This window comes from Crocodylus porosus, unplaced genomic scaffold, assembly GCF_001723895.1.
Source record: "Crocodylus porosus isolate Cpor-Errol unplaced genomic scaffold, CroPor_comp1, whole genome shotgun sequence".
Lineage (NCBI taxonomy): Eukaryota > Metazoa > Chordata > Crocodylia > Crocodylidae > Crocodylus > Crocodylus porosus.
Window position 1 is genome coordinate 113,046,866 of NW_017728886.1, and position 27,172 is coordinate 113,074,037.

Sequence of the window (27,172 nt, forward strand, 5' to 3'; positions counted from 1 at the left end):
ACACACACACACACACCAAGATATGTAAATTGTACATTATCAGTTATACAAGTACATGCACATTTATACCATTAAAATTGCATTTACATGTTGGGATATAATTAAATAGGGCAATGTTGGGATATAAAATAGACTCTGGATCCCAATCCATCCTGACTTACACATGGGCTTAAATGCAATTCAAATTGGGGTTCTCTTGTGCTTAAAATAAAGCAAATGCATATGGCTTTAAACAGGGCTGTCCAACCTCTGGTACGAGTGTCACTAGTATATGGGCAGCCTATGTATGGCATGCGGCAGATTGGGGATGGGACAGGCAGGACAGTGGCAGATAGAGCCAGGAGCAGAAAGCAGAGCAGCAGATTAGGCAGGGCAAGAGGATTGGAGTGGCATCCAGGGAGAATGCAGAGCTTATTTGTGGTTCTTGTGTCCAAAAGGTTGCCTCCCACTGAATGATCTTCTGATCTTTAAAGATGATGCCCAAAATTTACAAAGGCAAAATGTGTGACTTAATTAAATTGCTATATTTGCCTTTCAATGCATGCATAGCTCATATTATATCAGTAAGACATAAGTGATAATTTATGTCTGGGAAGCACAGAGAGGTGCTTTCAAAGGCAATGAATAACCACTGTAAGAAGCCATGTCTCAAATTTTTGTGTTTTTAAAATCTGAAACTTGATATGTAACTCATGTGGCTGTGAAGAGAAACCAAAAAGGTTTCCACAGAACCCTGGTTAACCCTATAGTGCTGAGGTTAGAAACAGTTCTCTCACCCCTTTATCTGGGGGATGGGCTGTTTCCAAACTTCCTGTTGTGTTGCTTCCAAATAGGGGCCAAATTCTCCTCTGTGGCAAACACAGCAAATCACTTTAAGTCTGTTCTGCTGTACCACTACCACCATGCTGCCTTACTAGGAAGCTATCAGTGGGAGTTGTGCTTTATAAGAACATAATACCTGTTTAAGAGCCCTGCCATGGAGATCAAAGACAAGAGCAAAGAGGCCATTTTAGTTCCAAATCTGAAGTCATCAAATAGTTCCTACTTTCCCTTTTACTATTAAAACTTTAGTACTGAAAGTGGTTGAGGGCAAAACCATCAACAGTGACCCACTATCATGTTCTATCTAGAAATTAACCAGTTTAGTACACAAAAGCTTAACTGATGCTCTATAAGGAAAAAGCAAAACCCCACAGTCATGGCTCTGAAGACTTAGTCATATGTTCTCAACACACAAAACAGGATGGAAGGCCAGAAAAGGGTCTACATGTACTACCAAGGACCCTCATGAGCCTCATCTGAAGGATTTAAATGGTGCATATGTCCTTCACAGGGGCTGAGTTTCACTTGCAGTGAATGATGGCAGCAGACCAAAGTGATGGTGGGGAGCTGGGAAGGTACTAAGGATGAAGGGGAGAGAATGTAAAACAGGGAAAGGAAAGATTGCTTTGGGGAACATTAGAAAAGCCAGTTACATAAAGTGTTCTGTTTCACATATTCTTATATTTCCTCAATATTTAAGCACATGAGTGAGTATAGATAGCACCAAAAAACAGTTTATTTGGGAGAAGGCTAGTCAAAAGAAGTGAGTTTTAAGACCCTGCCAAGAAACTTCCTGCAGCAGCCCATCCCTGGTGGTGTAGTCAATTTCAGACACATTTAATTTTAGAAGAAAAGGTAAATCAAAAGCTGTTTAATGTTCTCAAGTATGCCTTTCTAAGAGACATGGAAATGGACTGAAGGGACACTCAGACTGCCAGAAAATCACTCTTGCAATTACTGGGGAAGGGAAGGGGAACTCCAAGTAAAAGTATTTACAAGCTATGGTAGCATGTTCTGCTGGAGCTTCTGGTACAGTCTTTAAAATATTATTAACATTAAGAAAGGAAAGATCCCACTATTATTTCTGCCTCCTCCCATCCCCCAACCATATCTACATATATTTATGGATACCTATGTGAGAAATACAATATTTGAATGGTAAGTTGGACATGCAAGCACATTTCAATCCCAGCATGCTATCAAAAGTATCAGTCAATGAGAACACCAAACTGAACAATAATACAAAAACTGTACTTTCATGGAATAAAGGAAGAATATGCTATGCCAATGCAAAGGACTGAAAGAGATCAGAAAAAACAAAAACAAGAATAAGACCATTTGTCTCAAGGCAAAAGGTTAAAAGCAGTTTGGCCAAAGTTCCATTGTAATATATTTCCTGTTTAACAGATTTATTTATATTATTATTTATATTATCTAGGGCAGTGGTCCCCAACCTTTTTAAGTAGATAACCTCTGGCATTTAAAAGCAACCCAAGATCTACCATGTGCTGCCGTCACTCCCCCCCACGCCCCAGCAGGTAAGTCTGTGAGGAGGAAGGGGTCGGGGAGGGCAGATCAAGGCAGAGGGAGAAAAAATTATTTGGGGGCAAACCTCCCCAGCAGGTAAGTCTCATCTGGCCAGAGCCCCACTCAATTTACCCCTGCTCCTGCCCCTGCGGCACTGCCCCTCACCATGGGGGCCTCAATCTGGGCCCAGCCACTCCCCTCCCCCACGGACCAACCTGCTGGGCTGGGGTGCATGCGTGCATGCATGGACATGGGCACTCAGCCCTACCCGCAGCCTCAGATTGACTCCAAGAGGCTCTGAGATCTACTGCAAGAGTCTCCAAGATGTACCCATGGATTGAGATCCACTGGTTGGTGACCACTGATCTAGGGTAAATAAGTGAGAAACAAGGTGGGAAAATTTGCAGATGACAAGACTGGAGCAGACTTGGAAGAGCTTCAAGGAGACAAGCCAGAGCTGGAGCCCAGTTCATAGTCCCAGACCAGCTGGAGCCAGACATACATGGTGACCAGCTAGACTTCCTAGAAAGGGCTTCAGCTAATGAATCTGACAACCAAGCTCTCCTTCCCCAGCATGCTGGAGAAGAGAAGGTTGTGAGACAGGCAGCCTGGAAAGCATTGTGACTAAGACTGCTTGGGGATAAATGCCTGAGGAACATTAAAAAAACCCATCTAATCATTATAAATTATTGTTACTTAATGTTAGACTCATCTTAGGCATAGAAGTATGGCTCTGCCATGGTAGCAATAAGGAAACAAAGCATAATTTATGGATTATAAATACAGACTAAATTAAAACTTAGGGATAGAATTTAGGGCTTTTTTCTGTACCCACTGTACTGCAGAATATATGGATCCTGACCACATTCAAGAGGGCCAACAAACCTGACTCACCCCTGAAATGTACTGGAAGGTCTAAGAAGCTCTATTTGACAGAGTGGTTTGATACCCCAGTTCTCTATGATTTAGAGCAACTAAAAACTCTTATAAATACACCTGTGTCCAGCTTCAGTCTCTAGTGACCAGAAAGAAAACAGATTAGGACCATGTTATATCTGAGGTTTTAAGAGGCAGTCTCTTAAGTAGGAAAATCCTGCCTGGCCTGACCTCAAGAAAAAGAGATGACATGCAGGAGAGCTTTAGAACACAATAAGGAGGGAACTTGGACAGTCTGGAGGGAATACTTTGTAGGGTTCTGCAAAATTTTGATGGGTGTTTAGTTTCAAAGCTGTTTCGACTTGTTTTGAGTTTTAAAACCTTTGAAACAGCTTTGAAATGAAATGAGGGCACTTGAAATGTTTTGAAAGTTTCAAAATGTTTTGAGTTTCAAAGCTATCTTGCTTGTTGCTAAACAGAAACTAAGGAGAGGGAGAGGGAAGAGGAGGGAAGGACTGCTCTGATATTGACATCTAGCTCCTGGTTCAATTCCCCAGCTCTCTGATCATTGCCTCAGTTCTTCCTGGGGGGGGTGCAGGCCCTTGTTCTGTGTGTGGGGTTTCCGCAGACTGGCTGATGATGATGACGATAACAACAACATCATTACTGTTATTATTACGACTATTGTTAACATTACTACTATTATTATTTACACACCTCTGAACCACATACAAATTCCCATCATATATAAAGTCTAGAAACCTGAGATAATCACATTCACCTATTCTTGCAAAACAAAGATGTGCAAGTAATGAAGATAGCTCAGATCAGGACGAGAGGGCCCAACAAAGGCCAAGAGACTGGAAAATGAACCTAACACACTGAGGCTGAAAGAGCTCAATTCTTTAAACTTAGTGAAGAGAATGCTGAAAGGAGAACTGATCATTGTGCTTAGGTAATTACACATGGAGAAGAAATCTGGCAGTGGCTGAGGATGGGGTCAGGACTTCCTATTTTGCAGATAAAGGTGCAATAAAATCTACTGGCTGGAGCTTCAAACTTGTCTAATTTCAAATCTGATGCAGTTTCTTAGCAGGAAGGATAATACTCAAATATCTTACAATAAGAAAGCATGGGCCATCATTTAAAAAAAGGTCAGTTATCTTTGTAAAAGGAATGCTTTAATCCAACTTTGGTGAGAAATGTTACAGGTCAGAAGAGATAGCTATAATGGTCCCTTTGGGATGCTGGAATCTATGTATCTGTGAATTCTATGGCTTCATCATCCCAGGCCATAAAGCACTCTGGTCCTAAGTACTGGCCCAAGATCCTAAACGCTTTCTATGCAGACCAGTTCATCTCAACCACTTAATCTTTGCTATATTCCTATCCTGTGTTTTGGGATTTCATATGCTCTCTCTATTCCCTCTCCCCCCCCCACCATATTGGGTTAACAGTAATTTCACTATAGTCCTTTTGAGTTCAATGCATTTCCTTTTTTTTTTTTTTTTTTTTTTTTTTTTTTTGTTGAGCTCCTGTCCTTCATTTCTGAGGACTCTGCTACATGTTCAAATTAAAGATGGATAGAAACCAGCTACAAAGTTGTTACACATTTTCAAGCACTATGTAGCTGGTTGCCTCTTTTTATAGCCAGATAGACATTCTTATGGTGTGATAACTACTTTGCACATATGGCTGGTTTAAATTTATTGTGCAATTACCCAGTTGATTGCATAATACATATAAAGCACAGCAAGGGCCTCAGGGATCATATTATTTTGTGTGTGGATACCTGAAAAACTAAAACTATTCAGGAATCCCTAACATCTATGAAACTATGAATCTCAAAGCACAAAGCAGTAACAATACCATGTGCTTTGACAGGCCAAAATACAACATAGATAAGATTAAAATGAGCAGTTGACAACTAACTGTAACCAAAAATTATTGGTAAGAAAGATAATTGCACATGTGGCTGGTCTAAATTTATTGCATTATTAAGCAGTTAATTGCATAATATATGTAACATGTGGTAGGGGCCTGAATCTTCATTACTTATATTCATAAAGATTTCTGTGATCAGAAATCCCTTGTTCAGATGGGTATTTTTTTTAATTGGTGATCTACTTAAATGGATAATAGTCTTCATTTCCATCTCTAAAAATTCATTCTATCTAAAATTGAATTCACATTTCAGACTAGTTAATAATATGACTGCTTTCATAATAACAGAAGAAACAGTTATTGTACTTCAAGATAAAAGGGTGGTGGCCAGAGCCTGGAATAGGCTTCCCAGAGAGGTGGTGCTCTCACCTTCCCTGGAAATCTTCAAGAGGAGACTGGACAGGCACCTGGCTGGGGTCTTATGACCCCTCCCACTCCCAGTGCTCCTCCTGCCCATGGCAGGGGGTCAGACTAGATGATCTGTCTAGGTCCCTTCCGACTCATTGATTCTATGATTCTATAACTAATTTGGTAATCAATGCAATCTTATGGTAATGAATCAGGATACAGAACTTGTTCTGGTTTGGAACCTACCATTAGACACACTGCAAGACATGAAAGTTTGTTTTTGGATGGCTACTGGCTTAAAAGTGAGCATGGTTTAGAGATTTGCAAATCTATGAATCCCTTCTGCAGTATATCGCCACGATAAATTCATAGCTCAGGAAGTTTACATAGTATCCCATGTATTGTGACAGTACACACAAGAAAAATACACATACAGATGAGTACACAGCATAGTAATGATGTGATGTTCCCCTTGTTAAAAGTTTTCATCTAATCACATCTAAATCCAGTTGATTAGTAATTTACTACCATGTACTGCATTAAATTAAAATCTGATTCTAACTCGCTGCATATCATACGATGTGCTTACAGGTGTACATTGCCCAGCATGGGTTAAGCCAGGCTGCCCCTGCATTCCCTAACCCTGCCTGGCTGGATACTGCCTTCAGTGCCAGGCCCCCACTTGGACCAGCAGCACCCCTGAAGCTGCAGGGCTCTGTGGGCAGCGGGAAAGAGCTGGCACCACGTGTGTAACATGGAAGTGGCAGCATCGCAGGAAGCCATATTCCCCTTTCCCCTTCTCAGGGGCTGGCAGGAGGAGGGAGATAGTGCATAGCAACCTGCTCAGGAGAGCAGCACCAGGAAGAGAGGGGGCCACAGAATGATTCATGCTGAGAGGGCCCACTGTGCTTCTGGCTCCTGCCCCCCGTCCTCCTCAGCTCTGTGTGATAGTCACCCCAGTGCTGCTGTTGAGCAAGGCAGAGTGGGGAGAAAGGGGGCTGGAGCATATGGCTGGAGGTGTGGGGGGCACAGCAGTGGGAGCCTCTCCCTCCCTCCCACAGGTCAAAAGCAACTTGACTCCAGGCTCAAACCCCGTAGTCCCTGCAGTGCTTCAGGTGTCACCAGCAATGGTGCCCAGGGAGCCCCGGACCACACATGTGTTCATGTGTGTGTGGTGCCCCCCTGACCATGGCACCCTAGGTGGTCAACCACATCACCCATCCATAAGGCCAGCTCTGGTACCTAGGCTACAACTTGACTTACGAAAATCAAGTTGAAGACAATACTCTATATCTGCACTAGGAAAGTGTAGCTCCCTAGGATAAGTTTGGCTAAGCTGAATTAGCAGGTGGCATCTAAGCAAAAGTGGACTAGGACTTCTCTGCCTAGGCAAGACAAGGCCTCAGAGGCGTTGTCACAGCCCAGCAGCCTCATTGGTATGCTTTCAGCTGAGTTGGGGTATGCTTAGTTCCATCCTTCCACTGCTGACATGCCCTACAGAAACGCACACATTCACTTTCCCAACAAGCTCTAAAATTTAAGGGCTCCTGTAGATATGTGGAGAAGCTACTCCAATGCACTATAATGACAGTGCATCAGAGCAGGCTCGATTAATCAAGTCTACTGAAGCATGCACTTTAAGTAAAGCTCATCAAACAAGCTAAATACAGGAGATTGCAGGTGCTTTACTTAGAACTACTGTAATTAAAGTGCCCCTCCTATATGTAAAGCACCCCCTCCCCCCAGAGCACATGTAAAGACACCCTAGCTTTCAGATTTTAACATAGAAGTTCCTCACTGTCCTAATGTTGATGTCTATTACATATGCAAGGAAGTGTTAACTTCTAAATGAATGTCTTGTAAATGAATGAATGTCTTGTTAACTCTATTCTACAAGCACCTACAAACAACAAAAAGCCTTGAAACAACTGTTCTTCTTTACCATAATTATAGATGAGTAACCTAAGAGCTTCAAAAGAATTGGAATGCCTGTCCACATGTTTTTTCTAAGGTGCAAGACAGCCAGGGAGCTGCTTTGGAGTCTTTGGTTCCGGTTTTGTTTGACAATAATTTGACTCAGATTGGGAAAGATGAATCCAGCCAAGTTGGTGTAGGAAGATGAGCATATGAAAAATGGTATCTTTCACTACAGGTATATTTAATGTAATTACTCACTTGAAGCTATATTAAATCAATACCTTGTGGTTGGAAACATTTTACACATTGAAGAATTTGACATGAACTGCCCTAAACAGAAGACTCAGCTGTGGAAAAGACTGAATGCAGCAAGTAATTTAAAAAATCCTGAGAAAAGAATGCCAAGGAAAATTAAACTCATTAAAAGATGATTTGGTAATTAAACTTTAGTGGCAAAAGACTCTAGGACATACTTTGGTATAGGTAGACTGGTTAGAGGCAGCAGGAACCAATTTACAGAGGGAGCAAGAGGCTTTGCTTACAACAAAGCAAGTCAATGGCCTAGATTAGAATTTAAGGTTTGAGGCAAAGGAGGCCTTATTAGCTGCTAACTTGCAGAAAGCTTTTGATAAATTAGGGGACAATTTGGCAACATGTGAACCTTAGCCCATCAGACCCTATTGGAAATTATTTAAGGTTAACCAGCCTTGACAGCAGTATAATTAAAAGCTCCTACCTCTCCCTCTTTAACCCAGCATGATATCCTTTGGAGTTGTCATTTACTTTCAAGCAGTAACAGTCGGTTAATTTTTGGTGGTCTAAAACCTCTCGCCAAATGGAATTTCTTGCATGTATCCATAACATTCTTTCTTTCTGTATTTCTTCTAAGTGCCTTAGTGGACCATAAATTCATCACGGTATTTTGATTGCTCATAGAGAGCATTTTTTAAAAAGAGTTAGTTAGTAAGTTACTATGTGGTTCTCTCAAATATGGTGGGAAACAGTTGGCTTGCAATTTAAAAAATATGAAATGAATGGCACTTTTTCAAGAAAATGAAGGTCTAAAGTTATGCCGTGGGAAATCTGAGCTAGCACATACTCTGAAGAAGTTCAACTTGATTTAACTTGGTCTGTATTAGAGCTGAAGTGTGTAAGACATTAAAATGGGGCAAAATAAAAATTAGCTTTAATTAGCTTTTAATGCCTAATAAATTGTATTAGTTGGAAATAGTTCTATTTTAACTGTTCCAAATGAAAGAAGCAAGGTAGGGTGCAACTAGATGTATCATCTAAGAACTTCACCACAAGAAATCCATCTAAATTGAGTGAGAAAAGAAAATATTTCTAGATCTTGGTAAATTATTTTTCCAAAAATTAGTACAGACCTGACTAGGAATTATTTTTTTAAATTCAGATAAGAAAAAACATATGTCATCATTCCCATTATCTCCTTTTTTTTTCTCTGTATGCAGGAACAGACTCAAAATACGTATTTAATCATGAGGACCTTTCTTACAAACCTTTCAGTTTTTGTCTCCTGTGGTGTTGAGAGGCCTGCCCCAGAACAAGAAGTAGACATTGTAGGTGCACTTAGTCCAGAGTGAGGTCGGGCAGAAGAATAAAAGTTGCTCCCATAGCTACTGTATCTTAAGTTGCCAAAACAAGAGGTGGGAGGCAGAAGGGAGAGAAAAGCGAAAAGAGACAGAAAATAATCAGTCAGAAAGTGGACAAGAGGCAGACAGCCCTCTTTACTCGTAAATGGGGAACAAAGGATACTCCAGAACTTTGTCAACTTTTAAGTTTCTAAGTGTACCATCTTTAATTCCAAACTTTGAAAAAGGTAGCCTATCAGCAGAATTTAATATAAACCATATCAAGGGCATTTTAAATATTGCATGTGGAGTTACTGGTCTGAAGGTTAAAAGAGATTAGAATGCAACTTTAAAAGAAACAGCTGCAAGTTGGAATATGTAATTGACTGCTCAGTTACTCAGAAATTTACTGCCTAGTTCAGAATCTGATAATCAACCATTAGAAAAGGAACCAAAAAGATCAATATCAGAAGTATCATTCCTCGTGAAATAAAGGAAAACACCAGTATTCCCCATGTGTCATCAGAACACAGACTCACATGATTTGCTAATGTTTATGCTATAAATGAAAAGCATCCAAATTCATTTAAATTAAAACACTATTTTCTTTCCCCACCCCCCGTCATTTCCCCATCATTTCTTATGATGCCTGTAAAAAATCATCACCGCGGTTAAAAAGGCATGTCTCCGGAAGTACGGCTTTAGGAATTTCTGCCATCCATTCACTCCGTTAAAAAAAATGTTGAACTTCAATATGAGCTTACTGATCAAAGAGAAATTGTTTCCAGGACTCTTGGAATGGTCACCTCCCCAGAGCCCCATGCATCAATGTTTTCCTCCTGGCTTTTCTACTGACTGGAAAAGGCAACTACCCTACTTTTATGTGCCTCCTAACCGCTCCACTGTCATAATTAAATGACAAGTCAAGGATGTGTAAGAGGCTCTGGATTTGGAAAAGTTATAGCATTCCTTTTTACTTTTCACTAGAGAGAAAGGCACCTTTCTTATTAGGATTTTCTCCCATCTGGTAGGTGGATTATTCCATAAATTCAACCCACCAAAATGATAAATGTCCAGGCAAGAAAAGTACAAAGTCATTTTTGTTTTAACAGCTCATTACATTAAATCAACCCTGTTTATCTTGTCCCTCATCTTCCCTCTTAAAACGTCAGCATGGTACCTTCTCTTCATCCAGGCATTTTATTTGAACACCTAGGTGTCTTTTCCAGCTAAATTTAATCTTTCTTCCCATGAAGATCCAAACACTCTTTGGAATATAATCTGCAGCACTGACCACCATGATGACAGTTAAGGCTAGAGTTAAATTTAAAAGATAAGGGAGGAAGGGATTTTACCATGAATACATCTTCCCCACATTGTTTACTTTGTGACAACATGCATGTTTTAAGTCATTCCTCAAGCCTGTGAGGTGGCTTCAGGATGATTTCTCTGAATACAGAAGGAGACATCAAGAGAAGGAACTGAATGGAGACTTTCTATACAAAACGAAAATCTGGGAATTTACTTTCTATTAGTGTCTGTAGACCAGAATCTGCTTGGAAAATGGACACAGACCGTAAGGGCCTGCATAGCACAGGACTCCTTTGTTATAGAGACATGAAGTTGCAACTGGTCTTTGCTTTGACATAGATTTAATGTATGGGTAGAAACAAATCAATCAATTTATATACCTCTCCTTCTCAAACTCAGAAATGAAGATAACAGTTAAAAACACTTTGTAGGCCGGTATGAGGATTACCGTATTTTCTCGCTTATAGCTTGCACACTGATATAACCCGCACCAATGTATAACCTGTGGAAAACTGTATTTTTCGAAAACAGTCCATGTATAGACTGCACTCATGTATTCCCCGCACTTGACAGTGTGGTGCCGGGAGCGATTTTAAGCCTATTAAGCCCGAGAGGTGCTGGCCCGTCGCGGGTGCTCAATGCTGGTGTGTGGGGACCGGGTTCTCACTGCCCGCCTGCAGCCACCCCTTGAGACATGGCCACAAGCGCGGCCGCCCCATCAGAGCTCAGGCGCTGGGTGGCCCCCACTGGGCCCCACTGCATGGCTGTGGAGGAGGGCAGTTGGGTGCGGGGCTCCCGCATGTGGTGGGAGGGAGGCAGCAGGGGCTCTGCTGGGCATGGCCGCTGGAGCTGGAGCTGAAGCTGGAGCTGGCTAAAAGTGTTGCTAATTGGTGCAGGGGAGGGGAGGGATGAGGAGCTGCAAGCGGGGGGGGGGGGGGGGAGGCAGCCCCGCTCCCTGCCGCTGCCAGCCGTGCTTAAGCCAGTCCCGCCAGGGCTCGCCGCCGCTGTGGCATCAGCCCGCAGCCGGGGATGGGCAGGCACAGCGTGGGTAGCAGTGGAGCCAAGGGCTCGTGGGTAGGGTCTGCTTCGCACCTCAACCCCCACCTCGGGGCCCCCCCCCAAGAAGTCCTTCATCCAGGTCCTCCGTCCCCAGCCCCACAGTCGTGTGGCCCCCGCACCTGCCTCGGCAAGGTGGGGTTTTCACGCCTAAATCTAATTTTCATTAAAGAATGTTCTAAAGATTCTGCATAGCCCACACCTTTGTATAGCCCACATCCATCCATCATGTTTGTAAAAACTTATACAGCCCGTGGACTATATGCGAGAAAATACATTCATTATTGTAAAAGGCTTTGAGAAATGAAATCCTCTATGTTGGCCAAGTATTGAGCAATGGAATAGCTCAGTTGTGTTTGAAGGGTTATATAGCTTACAATAACTAACTAATAGTTATTTAAATGTTCCTATGTCTGTTGGCAATAAATGACATTGGTGTGGGTTCAAAACTACAGAAGCCTTATTAAACTACTTATTAAAAATAATAATTACAGGTTGAAATTTGGCTTATCGTGTTAAAATTCAGTACATTATTTTGTATTAAAAAACTAATAAAAATAAATTTTTGTTCTATACAAAATATTTACCAGATGACTATTGAAAATATGCAATGAGGACATGCTAGCATGTGCAATAAGGGCAGTATAACTACTAATTTGCTGTTAAACCTCTGAGTGTTATTAATAAGCAATTATTTTATAAATCCGATTATGTAAGTAACTTTAGAAAACTTATTCAAGTTTATAGTTGAAAGCTATAATTTAAAATGTTATTTTCATTTGAAGTACAAAAAAACCCCTTTAATTTCTTTCCATTTTGTTCTAGAATATTTTAATATTTATATTTAATGCACATGAGGCCAAGATAATACCCCTATGATGGGATACCAACTGGAAGAAATTACATCTGTGCTCTTGATGAAGAAGATTCTATTCCCTGCTCCTCCCCTCCCTGTCCTGGATCAAAATGTACAAGCGTTCATTCTTCAGAGACAGTTTGTCTTTCAAGGCAGATCTTCCAGGTGCCAAGCTAGAAGCTTTTTCCCCGAGAGGGGGCAGGTTTCCTTTGGGAGAGACTGAATGACTGCTTGTATACTCCTAGTTTCTATCAGGAAAGCAGTGATTCTCCAGCAGAAACATAATGCCTGTATGTAGCCTATCACATTTATCAGGCCCAATATGCTCAGCAGCTGGATATGCTTTACTTTAGCAGCCTATGGATAATCATCCTAAGCAATGACACGAGACAGCTTCTTCAAGGCTAGGGACAGAAATGATGCATAAACTGGTATAAGTGGTCTGAAACCACTTCAAATCTGTAACACAACAGAAGTTCAGTCCACAAAAAACACTTTTAAATGGCCAAAAACAATTTAAAATAAACCTGGATGGATATAGTATCAGACTTAACTGATGTAGGTTAAATCAGTTTATTCAACTTCTGTCCCAGATTCCCCCCAGATTCAAGTTGACTCACAGTCCTTCAGCATCCCAGGATGCTTTGTACCTTCCCTGCAACCCCCTCTTCCCCCTCCCTCCCAACAGGGTGGGTAGGCTAGCCGTGGCCCAAGCAGCCTGCTCCAGCTGAGCAGGAAGGTGTGCTCTAGCACCTCCTCTCACCCCCAGCTTTTGGCCTGGGCCACTGCAGGCATGTGGCTGCCTCTCCAGAATCAAAAGTAAATGCCTGTTCACTTACTTATTAGTTCAATCTATGCAGCTTATACTAACCTGTGAAAATTGAATCAATTTAATCTCAGTCTTTTTGACTGTCTGTACTGAGCCCAAAAGATGAAAAGTGATCAGAGAAACAGATTTAAAGCACCACAAACCTACATGCACACTGTCTTACTGATCATTTGTACTCTCTTCTCAAGTCCCTAGATAGATGTGATTTAGCTTGAGTGCCTCCTGTAAGGCTTTAGGGGATAAAAATGCATGGAGCTGCATGCATTTCTCTCCAATTCTCATGGTATGTCTACGCTGTTGTTTGAACTGACTCTAAGGCTCACTCTTAGTTTGTCTTACACCTCAAAAAAATGATATGCCTTCCCATCTACATCACTTTACTGCACTTGCATACCGAACACAGAAGGAAAGAGGAGTAAATGAATGGTCAGACTGATTTGTAGAGGAACTTCACCCAAGCCCTTCTAGGACCAAGTCTGCTGGCTACTTCTCCTCCTCCAGTTTGGCTCTGTTACAGTTCAGTAGAGCAGGAAGTCTAATGCTGGCAAACTTCCTGTGCTTGTGACTATAATCCAAAATGAATTCTGAACATGTTGCAAGGGTAGGGCTTGACTTCAGGCCCTGAAACCTGGGAGAGCTTCTGGAGGCAGCTGGACTGCTGCTGGGGTAAGCAGAGGGTTTTTAATGTTGCCGGCCCATGGGACAACCTGACACAGCTGTACAGACATGCCCTCAGTCAGTCAGTATTGGTCTGTAGCATCTGGCAGGCCTTCCTCTCCTCACTCTCCCCAGTGCTGATCTTTTAACAGTTCCCAGTTCTCAGGCTTGGCAACAGTATTTGGTCTGAGGACTCAGCCTTTCACAGCTCTAAACCTGGCTGTTGTGTATATTGGGATGTTCTTCTAAGTCATTTTTCACCTTTGCTCCTTGGTTTCTTTTAAAACTTCCTTTGATCTAATGTTATGCCTTTAGGCAAGGTAATAACACAAAAATCCTGGTATTTATAAGAAATACAAATATTTTTCATTTATGAGACTTCAAGGTAATTATGCTTGTCAGAAGAGTTTCTTAATTTTGGTGCATGGTTTTGTTTTCTGTAGATATAAACCATACCATGATTTATACATGTCTTTACCAGCTGGAAATTGGATTGCTGTGATGTGATCTGCATAGAATTACACCGTCAAAAAAGTCAAATTGCAGTAAATGCAAAACATGGTTGCTTTCCTATGAAGCTGCATTTACACAGGCAGCATGCTATACCACTTCTCCATCACCTGAACTACTGCTTAAATACCTCTGAGGATCTGGGTCTGAGAGACACGAGTCATATCTTTATTTTCCACTATAGCGGAGACATTAGTCTGAGGCAATCAAGCTAACAGGCATTCCTCAATACACAAGGCAAATATTCTCACTGAAGATCCCTTAGTTTCCTACCTCAATTGCCATAGTTCAGACAGTTATGCCGCATGTTGACAAGATACTTTAAGTCAAATATATTCTCCCAGGCCTTTAATGTCACAGTACGTGTGGCTTTTGGATGGCATATGAGAAGTTCCACTTACAGCATTAAGTAGACTTCAGTGGCAGGAAGGATGGGTTTAAAAGGTGTTTAAGATGTAAATTCTACTGAACTGCTATTGTACCATTCTGCCTGTGTTTGTGGTGTGCATTTTATTCTATGCACCATGCTAAAAGTTTAAGAGCAAGAGTCTTTGAGAATCAGGAGTTTCAAAACTGAAATGCAAGATTTTCAAAAGCACTTGGCATTGGGTTGACTCCTGACTCTACTCCCAGAATGCAGCAGGAATTTTACAACCAACTTCAAGAGAAGCAGAGTCAGGCAAATCTTGAAAATTCTCCCATTATTAACAATCAAACTTTCCCACTGTATTTTGTGTTTTCTTTATGTCTGCCCCTTTCCCAGAGGCAGAAAAGAACTGCTTGTCTTTTTTGCTGATTGGGTTAATGGCTGATTTGCTATCCGTCAAAGCCAGAAGGTTAGAGAAAGTATCTCTAGAGATAATCCTCTACCCAAGTGGTTCTCAAGCTTTTTAGGCTCTAGGCACCCCTCCAACTTTTTTCAAAATTTAAGGCAACTCCATTAAACCCCCCTTAATTGAAATATATTATACATATTACACACTTTATAATTCTATTATTAATGCATGTGTTATCAACCAGTCAGGTCATTGTAATATTATATTCACCCCGTTGTTACCACAGCCACAGCCAGGTGGATCTTTGCTGTGCACTGCTTACACAGTCAGATTGGGAAGTGACTGTGGCAACAGTACGTGCTCTTGTCATAGCTCCTCCTGGTCCAACCCTGCTTGGAAACTTCTGGAAGCAGACATGCAGGGCAGATGGAGTTGTTCTGCATGCCTCTGCTTTCAGACTAGTGGTTGCAGTAGCAAGGTGTGCTTGCCTGCATTACGGTACGCAGGTGGGCACACCATTTCTGCTGCCGCTCTTCCTGGTTTGGCTCCGATGCGCTTCCTGAAAACATGCAGTGCAGTGATACCTGATGGCAGCAGCATTTATCTCCAAGCTGCCACCACCACGGAGCAGACTGCCCCACATACCTCTGCTTTCAGGACATATGTCACAGTCAAACCAGAAAGAGCTGCAGCAGAAGCTTCCACGGCCACTTGTCACTTTCCAACCTGATTCCTGACAGCAGAGGCACGAGCGGTGCGGCACCCTGGCAGGTTCTTACAGCACTCCAGTGGAGACCTCATTTGAATTAGTATCTGGCTTGTGGGTTTAAGTCTTCACACTGCCTGTCAGTCTAATTAATCCTCACATAGCTAACCCAGCACAACAAGGTTATACATAAACACATCACAGTGTTATTTGCTTTTTAACAGCTCATTAGTACTTTTATTTTATCCTTCCTCTTCCCCTTTAAACAGCCAGCAGTGCAGAGTTCCTCTTCAGAAAAAGAATGCCAAGGCTAAGGGGGTATCATTAAGAGATGGAAGTGACAATAGGGCCTGGGAACACACTTTGCATTAATAAATAGCAGTGGATACCAGAAAGATCGCTATTTAGGTGAACTGGTAGGGGACGGGGGGTGGGGTGGGGAGGGGATCAATGGACCCAACTGACTTGATTAGCACCCTCTGAACAGATGGCACTCATTCCCATGTGCCCCGAAAGTGCTCATCACCTCCACTGGCCCTTCCTCCTTGGTGCACCAATGTCAAATGCCTCTGTCCCTGTCTCACTGGCCTCTGTACTTTTAGGAATCAGTCTCCTTGTTTAGTTTGGCAGACTCAGGTCTTCTTAAAACTGTCCAGCCTCTCATTATGAGGAAGTGACACCAGACACCCCACCTTAAACTAGGCCCCAGATCCCATGAAAAGGATTTGAAAAATGAAGGTGGCCAGGGTAAAACTCCACTGCAGTTATTAAGGAATAGGAGACATGTTGGAACCTGCTTTAATCCACTGATTCTTTCTACTATGCAAAAGCATTATCAGCAAAGGAAGATCACTATCAAGGACTAGAGGAGGCCTAGTAGAAAATAGAAAGAAGGAACATTTAAATTCAAAAGGAACCTCAATTTTTAATGTGTGATTAGCAGGGATCCGTGTTTTTCATATTCCATGGAAAAACAGAGAAAACCACAGATTCCTTGTTTTTATTGGAGAAAACATGGATTTCTCTTTTTAGCAGAGAAATTGGCAGAGTCTCAAAGAGCTCTTGCAGACTGGCACAGCTCCAGCCTGCAAGAGCCAATTGCAAAAAGGGCAAGAAACCCCCAGCCCTGCCTGGAGGGAGAGGGAGAGGGGGGAGGGCAGGGCCTGAGCCTCTGAGGCAGCCAAGGGCAGGCTCAGGCTCAGATTTGCCCTTCATCCCTGGATCACAGAGGTAAGTGGGGCTGTGGGGCAGGGCTGGGGAACATGGTTAGGGCTGAGGGGCTGGGGGGTGCTGCTGGCCCAGCAAGGGGCTTTGCGGGCAAGCAATGTGGGGTGCAGTGTGGTAGTGCCCACCATGTGCAGGCCACACACATACTGCCCAGCCGCCTGCCCAGGGGAGGGGGAGGGGGAGGCTGGCATGTGGACAGAGAACAGCTCCATGGCCGGCTCTGCAGCCACAGCGAGGGATGGGATGGGGTGGGGGGGCTTGGGCTTGCATGCAGTGGCTGCTGCTGCTTACCTAGAGGCCCATGATGGCAGTGACAGCCGCTGCATATAAAACCTCCCGCTGCTGCCGCGGAGCTGTGCCTGGAGCTGTGCGGCTGGCTGCTGGGCGGTGGTGGCAGTGGCATGGGGGCCGGGCAGCACACAGCCATCCCCACCGTCACCTTGTGCTACGCTGTGCTCCAGCCGCTTGTCAGCCTCCCCCTCCCCTGGGCAGGCGGCTGGGCAGCATGTGTGCAGCCTGCACATGACAGGCACCACCACACTGTGCCCTGCATTGCTTACCTGCAAAGCCCCCCACACAGAGAGGCACCCCTGCCCTCACCCCCTGGCCCTGCTCCCAGCTGCTATGTGCTGCCTGGGGCCAGCAGCAACCCCACTCACTCAGCCCCCAATCATCTTCCCCAGCCCTGCCCCACAGCCCCCAAACCCCACTTACCTCTAGGATCCAGGGGCGAAGGGCATGGCACCGCGCTGGCAGCACTTGCCCGCAAAGCCCCGTCATCCTGCATGCTGCCACCACCACCCTGCACCGCCATGGAGCCATGCAGCCAGTTGTGGGGCATGCCACTGCATGCAATCCCCCACTTTCACCCTCCAGCTGGGCGGCATGTATGTGGCTCGTATACGGTGGTTGCCACCGCACTGCCATTGCTGCACCCAGTGCCACTTGCCCACAAAGCCGTTCAGGTGGCTGTGGGATGGCAGAGTGGCATCCCTGTCCTCACCCCCTGTCCCTGCTCCTAGGAGTGGGCACAGGGGCACACTCCCCCGCTTCTTGATGTACTCCCCTAGCACCTTCCCTTTTCCCCACCCTGCCCTGCCCCTTCCCTCCCACAAACACTTACCTGCTGGGGTGGGTGTCAGTGTCTGCATGTGTGAATATGCATTACATATCTTGAAGAGGAACCGGGTGAAATAATGGCAATAAAGACCAAAGAATGAGTATCAATCAAGTTAAAATATGGGCTTACATGACTAAAACTAATATAGCATGTTCTAGAAACAACGCAACACAGCATACAGTGCTATAAAGCTCTTGAAAGGTATTATTAATTTATCTACAAATTAACATCAGCTGTGTAAAATCTACCTGTTTTCCCTCATCACCTCTGTTTCCTTTTCTTTCCCAGATGCCGGAGATTCTTCAAAGTCATAGGAGAAGAGGTGAAAAGGACTGTGTGGTACATAAGGCAATTTTTCTACTGTTGGAGATGCCTTTGGTGTAATGGATGCTGATGAATTTTGGTAGTTTGAAGAAACGGATGCAGGTGAGGATGGTGATGAACAAATAGAATGACAGTATGAGACAGATGAATCAGCAAGAGAAGGTGAGTTGCTGGATGGACTCTTTGCTTTAGAGTGTGAGGGAGGCTTCTCGGCTTGGAAAACAGAACTTGAGACAGTCGAAGAATCAGAACTCTGTGAAAGGGTTTCACTTGCAACCTCCTGTGCATCTGGAACCTCACTGCAGGGGAAAGTGTTGCAAGGAAGAAAAGAGGGTAGGCAGAGCAAACAAGTAAAAAGGACATCAAAAGATCAAACAGTTAGGGGTGGTGGTGGGAGGGAGTCTGAAAGAGTCAAGCCAAAAAAAAGCTTCTCAAATGTAGCCTTTTACCATCACTTTAAAAAGCCAAGAAGCACCGGGCTTTGTATCCTGAAGGATAATGCCAAGTATTTTCTGGGGATCAGAAAAAACTGAGAATGGAAGGGTTTGGCTGAGGAAGGGAAGGGATTTAATCCACAGAAATTCAGAGCTAGGAATCTAGTCTTTTCCAAGTTTTCCACTACTGTTTTCTGTGCTATCCACAAGTGCAAGGGAAGCTGGTTTTTGCACCAGAGAAGTACAAAATAACCATACCATACTGGAGCATCTTGCCCACAGAGCAGATCATTTAATATTCATTCTGTATGCCCTGTAATGCCCACTTATGCCATTATAATCTGGTAGTCTCATAAGACATCACTTATATCAGCACATTTATTAAAGATGCAGACATAACTGAACCAATTCAGCAGTCTATCAAATCCCATTTTGGCATTAAAAGCAATAACGCATCCAGCATTTGTTTATTTACGTCCTTCCATAGTGCTCATTCCTTTTATATTTGGGTGTCATTTATATAATTTATTCTATGCAGAGATACCAGTAAAACAAATGGAATAGAAAAGCTCTTTGCATTGACCTGATCTATCCCACCCATACCAGGTTATTGTTAAGCTGCAGACACACATTCATTTGTAGCGCTATAAAAACAGAGCTCTATGCAGCAGGCATGCATGCAGAGGCTCCTGCCTAGAGCAATACGAAGTTACTAGGAAGGCATTCAGCAGTGTGCTCTCCAGCCAGGAGGCAATAGGGGGCTAATTTTTCCTCCCCCACTGTCAAACAGGGGAGCCTGCCAGTAAGCCAGATCAAACAGCCTGCCCTGTCCCCTGTAGGCAGTGGGGTCTATATTTGACAGCTGCTGCTCTAGAACTCAGATCGGGCCCAGCAGCTATCAAAGACACCCCTGCCCCTCATTGCCATCCCCAGGGATAGCAGGGACAAGGACAGCTGCACCTCCAGAGACGGCAGTGGCAGGGGTTGTGTTAGACTGCTGTTACTGCTTGTGGCAGAAGGATCTGCCCTCTCTACTGATGCCACCCTACAGGAGCAGGAGCTCTTCACATTGCTCCTTCAGGCATCAGCTGCTTAGGCACCAGTCCTTGAAGCAACAGTGGTGATAGCAGAGTCCCCACCACAGCTGTAGCTGTGTCAGCTACCACAGCAAATAGAGCTGCAGCTCTGCTCTTCACTAGCTATCAGAGAGCCAGCTGGTATCCCTCCCTCCCTTTTGGAGCACTAAATGTGACATTTTCATGTGTTACATTTGGGGTTACAAAATGTAGCACCACAAAGATGTTTTTGCTTGAAATAAGAACTTTTTTGTGGCAGATCTACCTTCTTTGTAGTACTTTAGCCACGCTGTTAGGTTTTAGTAGTGCATTTATACAGATGTATCTAGCACCACAAATGTAATGCCTGTCCACAACCTTACTGTGAAAGAGAAGGGCCAGGACCTTCTCTTGAGGAGCCATGGTATCTGCATTCATGCCAATCTGCTAGCTTTTGTTTCTGGAAGGCGTAGATGGTAATAGCAACCATGACCTATACTGGACCACTAGGTTAATTTCAGCTGCCCTAGACCTTTGTGCTCCAACTATGTAGAGTGAGTACTCAGGCTGTGGGTGGGAGGAGTAGACCTACCACAAAGCAACTAACATACACTACTGAAGTTCTTTATGTGGTGGCTAATCATTAAATTACAGGAGCCTGCATGAGAGGACAACAGGCTTTGCTAATATCATCCCTCTCTTTCACATTAAATCTGCTGTTGATTAATAGTGAAGACTCAAACTTGACTGGGCTAGAAGAATAAGCTTTAGTATTTTTGAGGCCAATGCTTCCACAACAGCAGCACACTAGGTAAGCTGGAAACCCTCACCTACTTCACATGCTGTGCTTAATAGAAAAGCCTAGCCTTAAACCAATATAGTTCCATTTTTCCTGACAAAATATTTTGAAACAACTTTCCCACTGCTTAGGTCATACAGGGTGCTTCTACATGTGCACACCCATACTGTGCAGTAAATATGGACACTTACACTGACTTGAATATAAATTTGATACCTGCATCACGCAGGTATCAAATTTATGCCCAATTAGTTACTGCATAGTAATACATGTAGATTTCTTACTGCACAGTAACACTGTATATGTGGACTGACTTGGGTCTAACTTTAGTCCCAAGTTAGAGAACACACAGCATTAATGCACTTTAATGCCTTCATGTATAGACACTGGCCAATTCCTGCTTATTGCACAGTAAACTTAAGCCAGCATGAATGCATGTGTAGATATACCCACAAGTTAGATAAATATGTCACAAACTTTATAAAACTCAACTCTTTCTCTATACATGGTGTTGTCACAGATTCAGGTAATTTGCTAGGAACTCACTTTCTAGTTGTAACTTTAGGAATTGGCTTTGAGGAAATTATCACTTAATTTTATATTTTCAGGTGGCCACTGGCTAGATTTGCAGACTGGAAGACATTAATAACAACTTTACAATATTTTCTTTGGAATTGGCACATTAAACTGTTTCCTTTTCTTCTTCCATGCTGTAGAAGTCTGTATGAATGTGGTTGAGGGGGAAAAAAATCCAATCTCATTTTGCAGAAATGCAGAGCCAAACATTTTAACCTAAATCAAATGGCTGTCTAGAAGGGAGAGCATATTTTCTTTTTTCCAATTTATTTATTGGGACAAGGTTGCTATGGCCAAATCCACACATACAGCAGAAATTCATGGAAAATTTTACATTTGAGAAAATATTTGATAGCTAGGCTGTTTATACATTCACGCATTCAGACACAAATGTGCACACATATAAAATGATATGCATCTCTCAGGTTTGCCCCTGAGCATTTAAAAAAAATTAAATAAAAATTACAAAATAACCAGGAGGCAGTCATTCAGAAATGGCATTATTATTTGTTTCAATAAATATGTTGATAAATAAATGTAATTGTGAAATAAGCACATTTTTGTCTGTGATGATGGGTACTGGAAAAACTAACAAAGCAGCAGCGAACACAGATGCCCCAACTAAGCAAAATAGCCACCGTTGCTTAGCTGGAAGGGATAAACTTAAGCACATGCTCAAAGTTTAGTACCTTGTTAAGCTCTTTACTGAATCTTTTCATTGGTCAGTTGTGATTTTTAATATAGTTTTGACTTGAGGTGAACAAGGGGTAATTAATATGTTGTCCATTGAGTTTTTATAATTAGCTGCATTTAAATAACAACAATGATACTGTGGATGAAAAAGTTTCCACCTGAGATAGGAACACATGTTAAAGGATGGAGAGGTACTATATATAATATAAATCAGTGAGGTGAATCAATGCTAGAGCTTTGAGGTGAGATTGGGAGTTAAGGTGTGGGGGGACCAACACTGAATCCTGGTACCTGTCTTCAACCTGCCTATTGGCATCTTCCTCACCCTCATCCTCAGTATTAGGTTCTGTGACTGGCTGTTCCTCTTCCTCTTCTTCATACTCTTCCTCCTCTCTGACATCAACACAGGAAAGAGGCATGCAAACGATAGGAAAGAGAGAAAGTGGAAGAGAAAATGGTATGAGATAGCCACAAAAAACCTCAAGTCAATAAAGTTTGGAAAGGAAGGAAAAGCAGATGGAAATAGCTACAGTACTACACAGAAAATGATCAACTTCCAAATAAATCTACTAAGGAATGTGATCTTTAGAAAATTATATGCACTGCTTGTAGTGGTTTGATATTCAAATAACCAGGACAAAGACATTCACATTGACTTTTTCATTTGTTATTACTATTATTATTATTATTCATTATTAAAATGGATTCTGCAGGCTTCCTAGGCAGCTACTGTATGGACCAATGTTGGGAAACAAGTCATTTGCTGGTGTGCTACACCCACAAACATTTTTCCTTGTTGATGCCAAAGTGCAAATTATAATGCACTAAGTTATGCCACTTTGACATTAAACACAATACACATGGTATCAAAATGGCATTGCACATCATAATATAAAAATGTAAATATTTTTAATAGCTAAGACCTCTACCAGAAAATTATGGTGTCAATCAAAATTAGAAATAAGACAGACTTGCAAGAAATTAAAGAACTATTTGCACATAGCAAGATTTGAGTTTTTAGATGCTGTTAAATGACCTAACCATTAACAGAAAGTGGATAGCTGCTAGCATTGCCTAAAATTTACTGCTTTGACTCAGCTAGCAGGCTGGCAGATAAGAACTAAGAGTCATGTATAAGACTTACTATGCACCATGTAAGTTAAATGAGAACTTGTTAGCTGCATTATACTTCTCTCAAATAATATATTTAATGAATATTTAAAAAGGATTTTCTTTTGTGTTTTTACAGTCACCTAAAAATTACAGTAGATCCAGTCCTTCATCTGATTTACTTAAGATTTACTGAACATAATATGCAAGAACGTATCATTTTCCTAAAACAGCATACAAATGTCACAAAAATGTGTAAGGTCCTCATCTTCTACACACTTTTTTAGCTGCTGGGTTTTTCTTTGTTTAAATGCAAACATGATAAAGGGTTTTCCAACATTTAAAATTAGAATATTTGTGTGTCAGACAAGTAATAAATATTGAATAAAAGATAAATGTTAGCAAGTTTTAAGTGAGAGGAAAGGATTTCTTAAGGTGATGTCTTTTATTGGACCAACTATGCAGTTTGGATAAAGTTAGACAAGCTTTTGAATGCAGGGCATTCTTCATTAGGTCCCTGATGACAATTTCTGGACCATCACAGCTGTAACATTACTCTTATACTACCAAGTTTTTAGCAGCATTGTTCAGGCAAGGTATAACCACTTTAATATCACATATCTACCTATTACAGATCTAAAAATCAAATATCTTATCCTATGAAAGCAATGGGCTATACAACTTGGGTCATCACTGTACTGTTAACTCCAATCAGCTTTACTAAGATGATTTTACCAAAGCCTCATCCAAGAGGAAAATGCCAAGGCACCCACGTCATAAAGGAAACATGAATAAAACATTACTATGCTAACTACCAAGTTTATGTTTTATGCATAAGTTTCAAACATCATGGATTTTCAAAAGAAGCTGCCCAAAGCGAGGCTCCCAAACTATTTCAAAACAAGAGGGAAAACCTGTTCTCAAAGGAATCAATGTGAAAACCCTCTTCGACTTCCCTGAATCCTAATTCATGTTCCCTGAGAGCTGTAGAGTGCTCTGTATTTATGCAAAACAAGACACTAATCAATGTCTAAAACCCTGGCCCTTCTTTCAATTCCATCTCATTCAGACACTGTGGTTTGACTGTATTGTAGGAAAAAGTAAAGAGCAAGTCTCTTCACATGCTATAGTTTGTGCAACTTCAGGGCAGGTCATTTAAAAATCAGATAATTGGCTGGGACTTAAGGTCATCACTCTTTGCACCTACAGGGAGTGCTGTAAACTAATAAGTCTGTTTGCAGTATACCTCTGGCCAGCATGTAACTAATAATGCAGACATTTTTCTATTGCTTCAAAATATCACATTTCAAATAATCTACACATGGACAATTCCTGTGGTAACTCACTTTGTTTTGCCTTCTTATAGTTTACAATCAGCTATTAACACATATGCACTGGGTATTCATCCAGAGGTGCACATTTTGTAGGAAGTTGGCCTGTCTTTCCAAACCAAAGACTTCTGCAGTGTTACTGACTCTATAGTTTGTATATCCAAAATGGGGGCAATATTAAAAGAAAATTAAACTCATTGCCAGGTGGACAGAGGAGCAAGCACATGCATATGGTAAACACATGCTCTCCATATCCTCCTTAATTTTCGTTTTAGCCTCAGACAAGCATATAGCTCAACTAACCTTGGAGGCAGTCAGCACACCGGTGGTGAAATACAGTGAACTATGCACAGGAGGGGCCAAGGAACTCTTGTAAGTGAGCTTGCCTCCCTTCATCCCATTCTTAAAACAGATTTGCAAAATCCCATTCACATCTCTCTTCTTACTTATTTCATTCTAGAGATGTGCCAAAATTATGAGGCACCAAAACAGGAGAGGATGAGAAAAAAGAGGAGCCTGGAGTTTTTGAGTAATTTCTTGGGGGTTGGGTGAGAGCAGAGGGCAGAAATGCACAATATTTTATGTGGTAGAAGGATGAATGAAAGAATGAGATTATTGGTCATCTCTGTCTTCTTTTTCCCCCAAAAATATCTGCAACAGCCTGAGAGGTCAAAACTTTTCTCCTTAATTGATAGCTTCACTTTTAAGATACTAGCTATAATATACTACATTACAACATTATCTCTGTGTGTGTGTGTGTGTGCGTGTGTGTGTAGACAATGCAGCAGTATGATTAGATAAAAGAAGATGATTCAGCAGAAATTTTAAGTGAAATTAAGTTGCAAAGGTCACTATAGTTTTCACCAGCAGTCTAGATAAGCTATCTAGTTCAGTTCAAGGCAAATGGTTATTCTTTATGGCTTTTTGCAGTTAACACTGACTAGCTTGACATGTTCAACCAATACTAATATCATCATTGGGTTGCCTAGGTTCCATGATAAGTGGGAGATTAGAAAGACGGCAATTAGTGTTTTAAAAATAAATTCCAGAATAAATTATGCATACATTTCCAGTTTTAACATGGATTACTGTTATCCACCAATAGGGGGAAAAAAAACTTTAAAGAGATTATTAGCGGTCACAGAAACTAATGGTCACTTAGTAGGGCACAGTTGTTGCTCACTGGTTTCCTTGACAAGAACCCAAAGTTAAACAGTAAAGTGCTTACAGCCCCTTTAAGGTACGTGTAGGTATAAAGTTCAGTTTATACAAAATCCATCAGGGGAATCAAAAAGCAATCTAGGCAGAGGCTTTAAAAATAATAGATTATCCTTTTCCTTTTTTCTAATTAAAAAAAAAGCTGACTCTGTCAGATTGTTCCTGTTGCTGACATTACATGACTGCCCAAATAAATATAATTTAAGAGATAAAAGCATAGAAGAAACTGACGAAAAAGTAAGAGTTGGGGGGGGCCAATCTGCAATTTTATTTGGAGGTAAAGACAAAGGAGCTAAGTAAGGGCCATAACTCTCTCTCTCTCTTTCTCTCTCTCTCTCACACACACACACACTTCTTGACATTTCCCTTACACAACCCTTTTAAGTCCAAGCTGTAAATATTTATTAGCGCAGTCCAACTCAAATGTCTGCATAGACTACAATTTGGTTAGGAAAAACCTCTGAGAGCTCCATTGACCTAGAAACTAAGTCTGCCAAATAGCCAGTCATTATTAGAAATATTAATACAGACAGAAAATAACAGTTCTGGGTTAAGGCTTTAAAAGCACGGTATTTGATTGTTCTAAAAATTGTGAGTAATTCTTTTTCAAGAGTTAGAAGCACCACAGTACCCTGTACTATATCACAAAATCCTAGAGCCCAAAGATGAATAATATTTATTAGGTTACCTAGTCCACCCCCACACCAACACAAAGAAATTGTTTCCTATAGTAAAGAATTTAAAAACTATACTTGTCAAAATATAAATCTCTCAAACTCACAATGTTCCAACATGCAGTTTGGAACACAGGACCTTCTCAAATTCTCTCTTTCTCCCCTTCCCCCACAAGAAAAGTTTAAAGGAAGTAGCTTGGAAAATATTTCAGTCTAAAAACATTCACACACACATGCTCCCTGCCTTCCCCCACATCCACAGCAAAAAAGAATCATCAACATAGGATAATATTCATTTTTCCTAGATAACAACAGAATTTTTCAAAGCAAGGTAAGGACTCTGGTCTATCAGAATCTGATCTATAGAAACTGGCAATAAGGTGCTCTTATAATAATACTCTGTCTCACCAAATTATTTGGACTGTGTGAGAAGTTTAAAAATAAGTCTCATTAAATAATGATCACTAACAATCCTTGTTCAAAATATGATTTTTATTTTTATGGCCTGACTTTGATTTGGTTTGACTCTTTTGGGAGCATCCACACATACGGGCACGTGAGCTTGCAGCAGCTCAAATAGAAGCGGTACAAATTTGAGCTGGGGCTATTTGCCTCAGTGCATATAACTGAACATGCACTTCGATGTGGGGCAAATTGTGCCAGTTGGGGCAAAATAACCCTGCCTGGCTCCTACTGGATCTGCAGCAGTATAAAAAGATGCCCTGGAAAGCTGCTCGGGGTACTCGTTCTCAGGAGCTTCTGGGGGCATAGCTGGGGCACCTCAGTGGCTGAGCCTGTACTGCACCCTTATCCCACGAACCACTGGGGGCCTCAGCTGGTGGCTCCTCCATACAGCCATCGCTATGGGTGCGTATGTGGTGAGC

General features: G+C 41.9%; 1 protein-coding gene across 4 annotated transcripts in view; it reads right to left on the reverse strand.

Moving 5' to 3' along the window:
• The window catches only part of FHOD3 (formin homology 2 domain containing 3), a 640,284-nt gene that overhangs the window by 126,499 nt on the left and 486,613 nt on the right, over positions 1-27,172 (reverse strand). For 2 of the 4 annotated variants that reach the window (XM_019540836.1, XM_019540847.1), the window contains exon 11: positions 8,955-9,080. The exons of the other annotated variants lie outside the window; for them this stretch is intronic. In XM_019540836.1, coding sequence (XP_019396381.1) covers positions 8,955-9,080 — 126 coding nt within the window. The remainder of the gene's footprint in view (positions 1-8,954; positions 9,081-27,172) is intronic. 4 annotated transcript variants of the gene reach the window in all.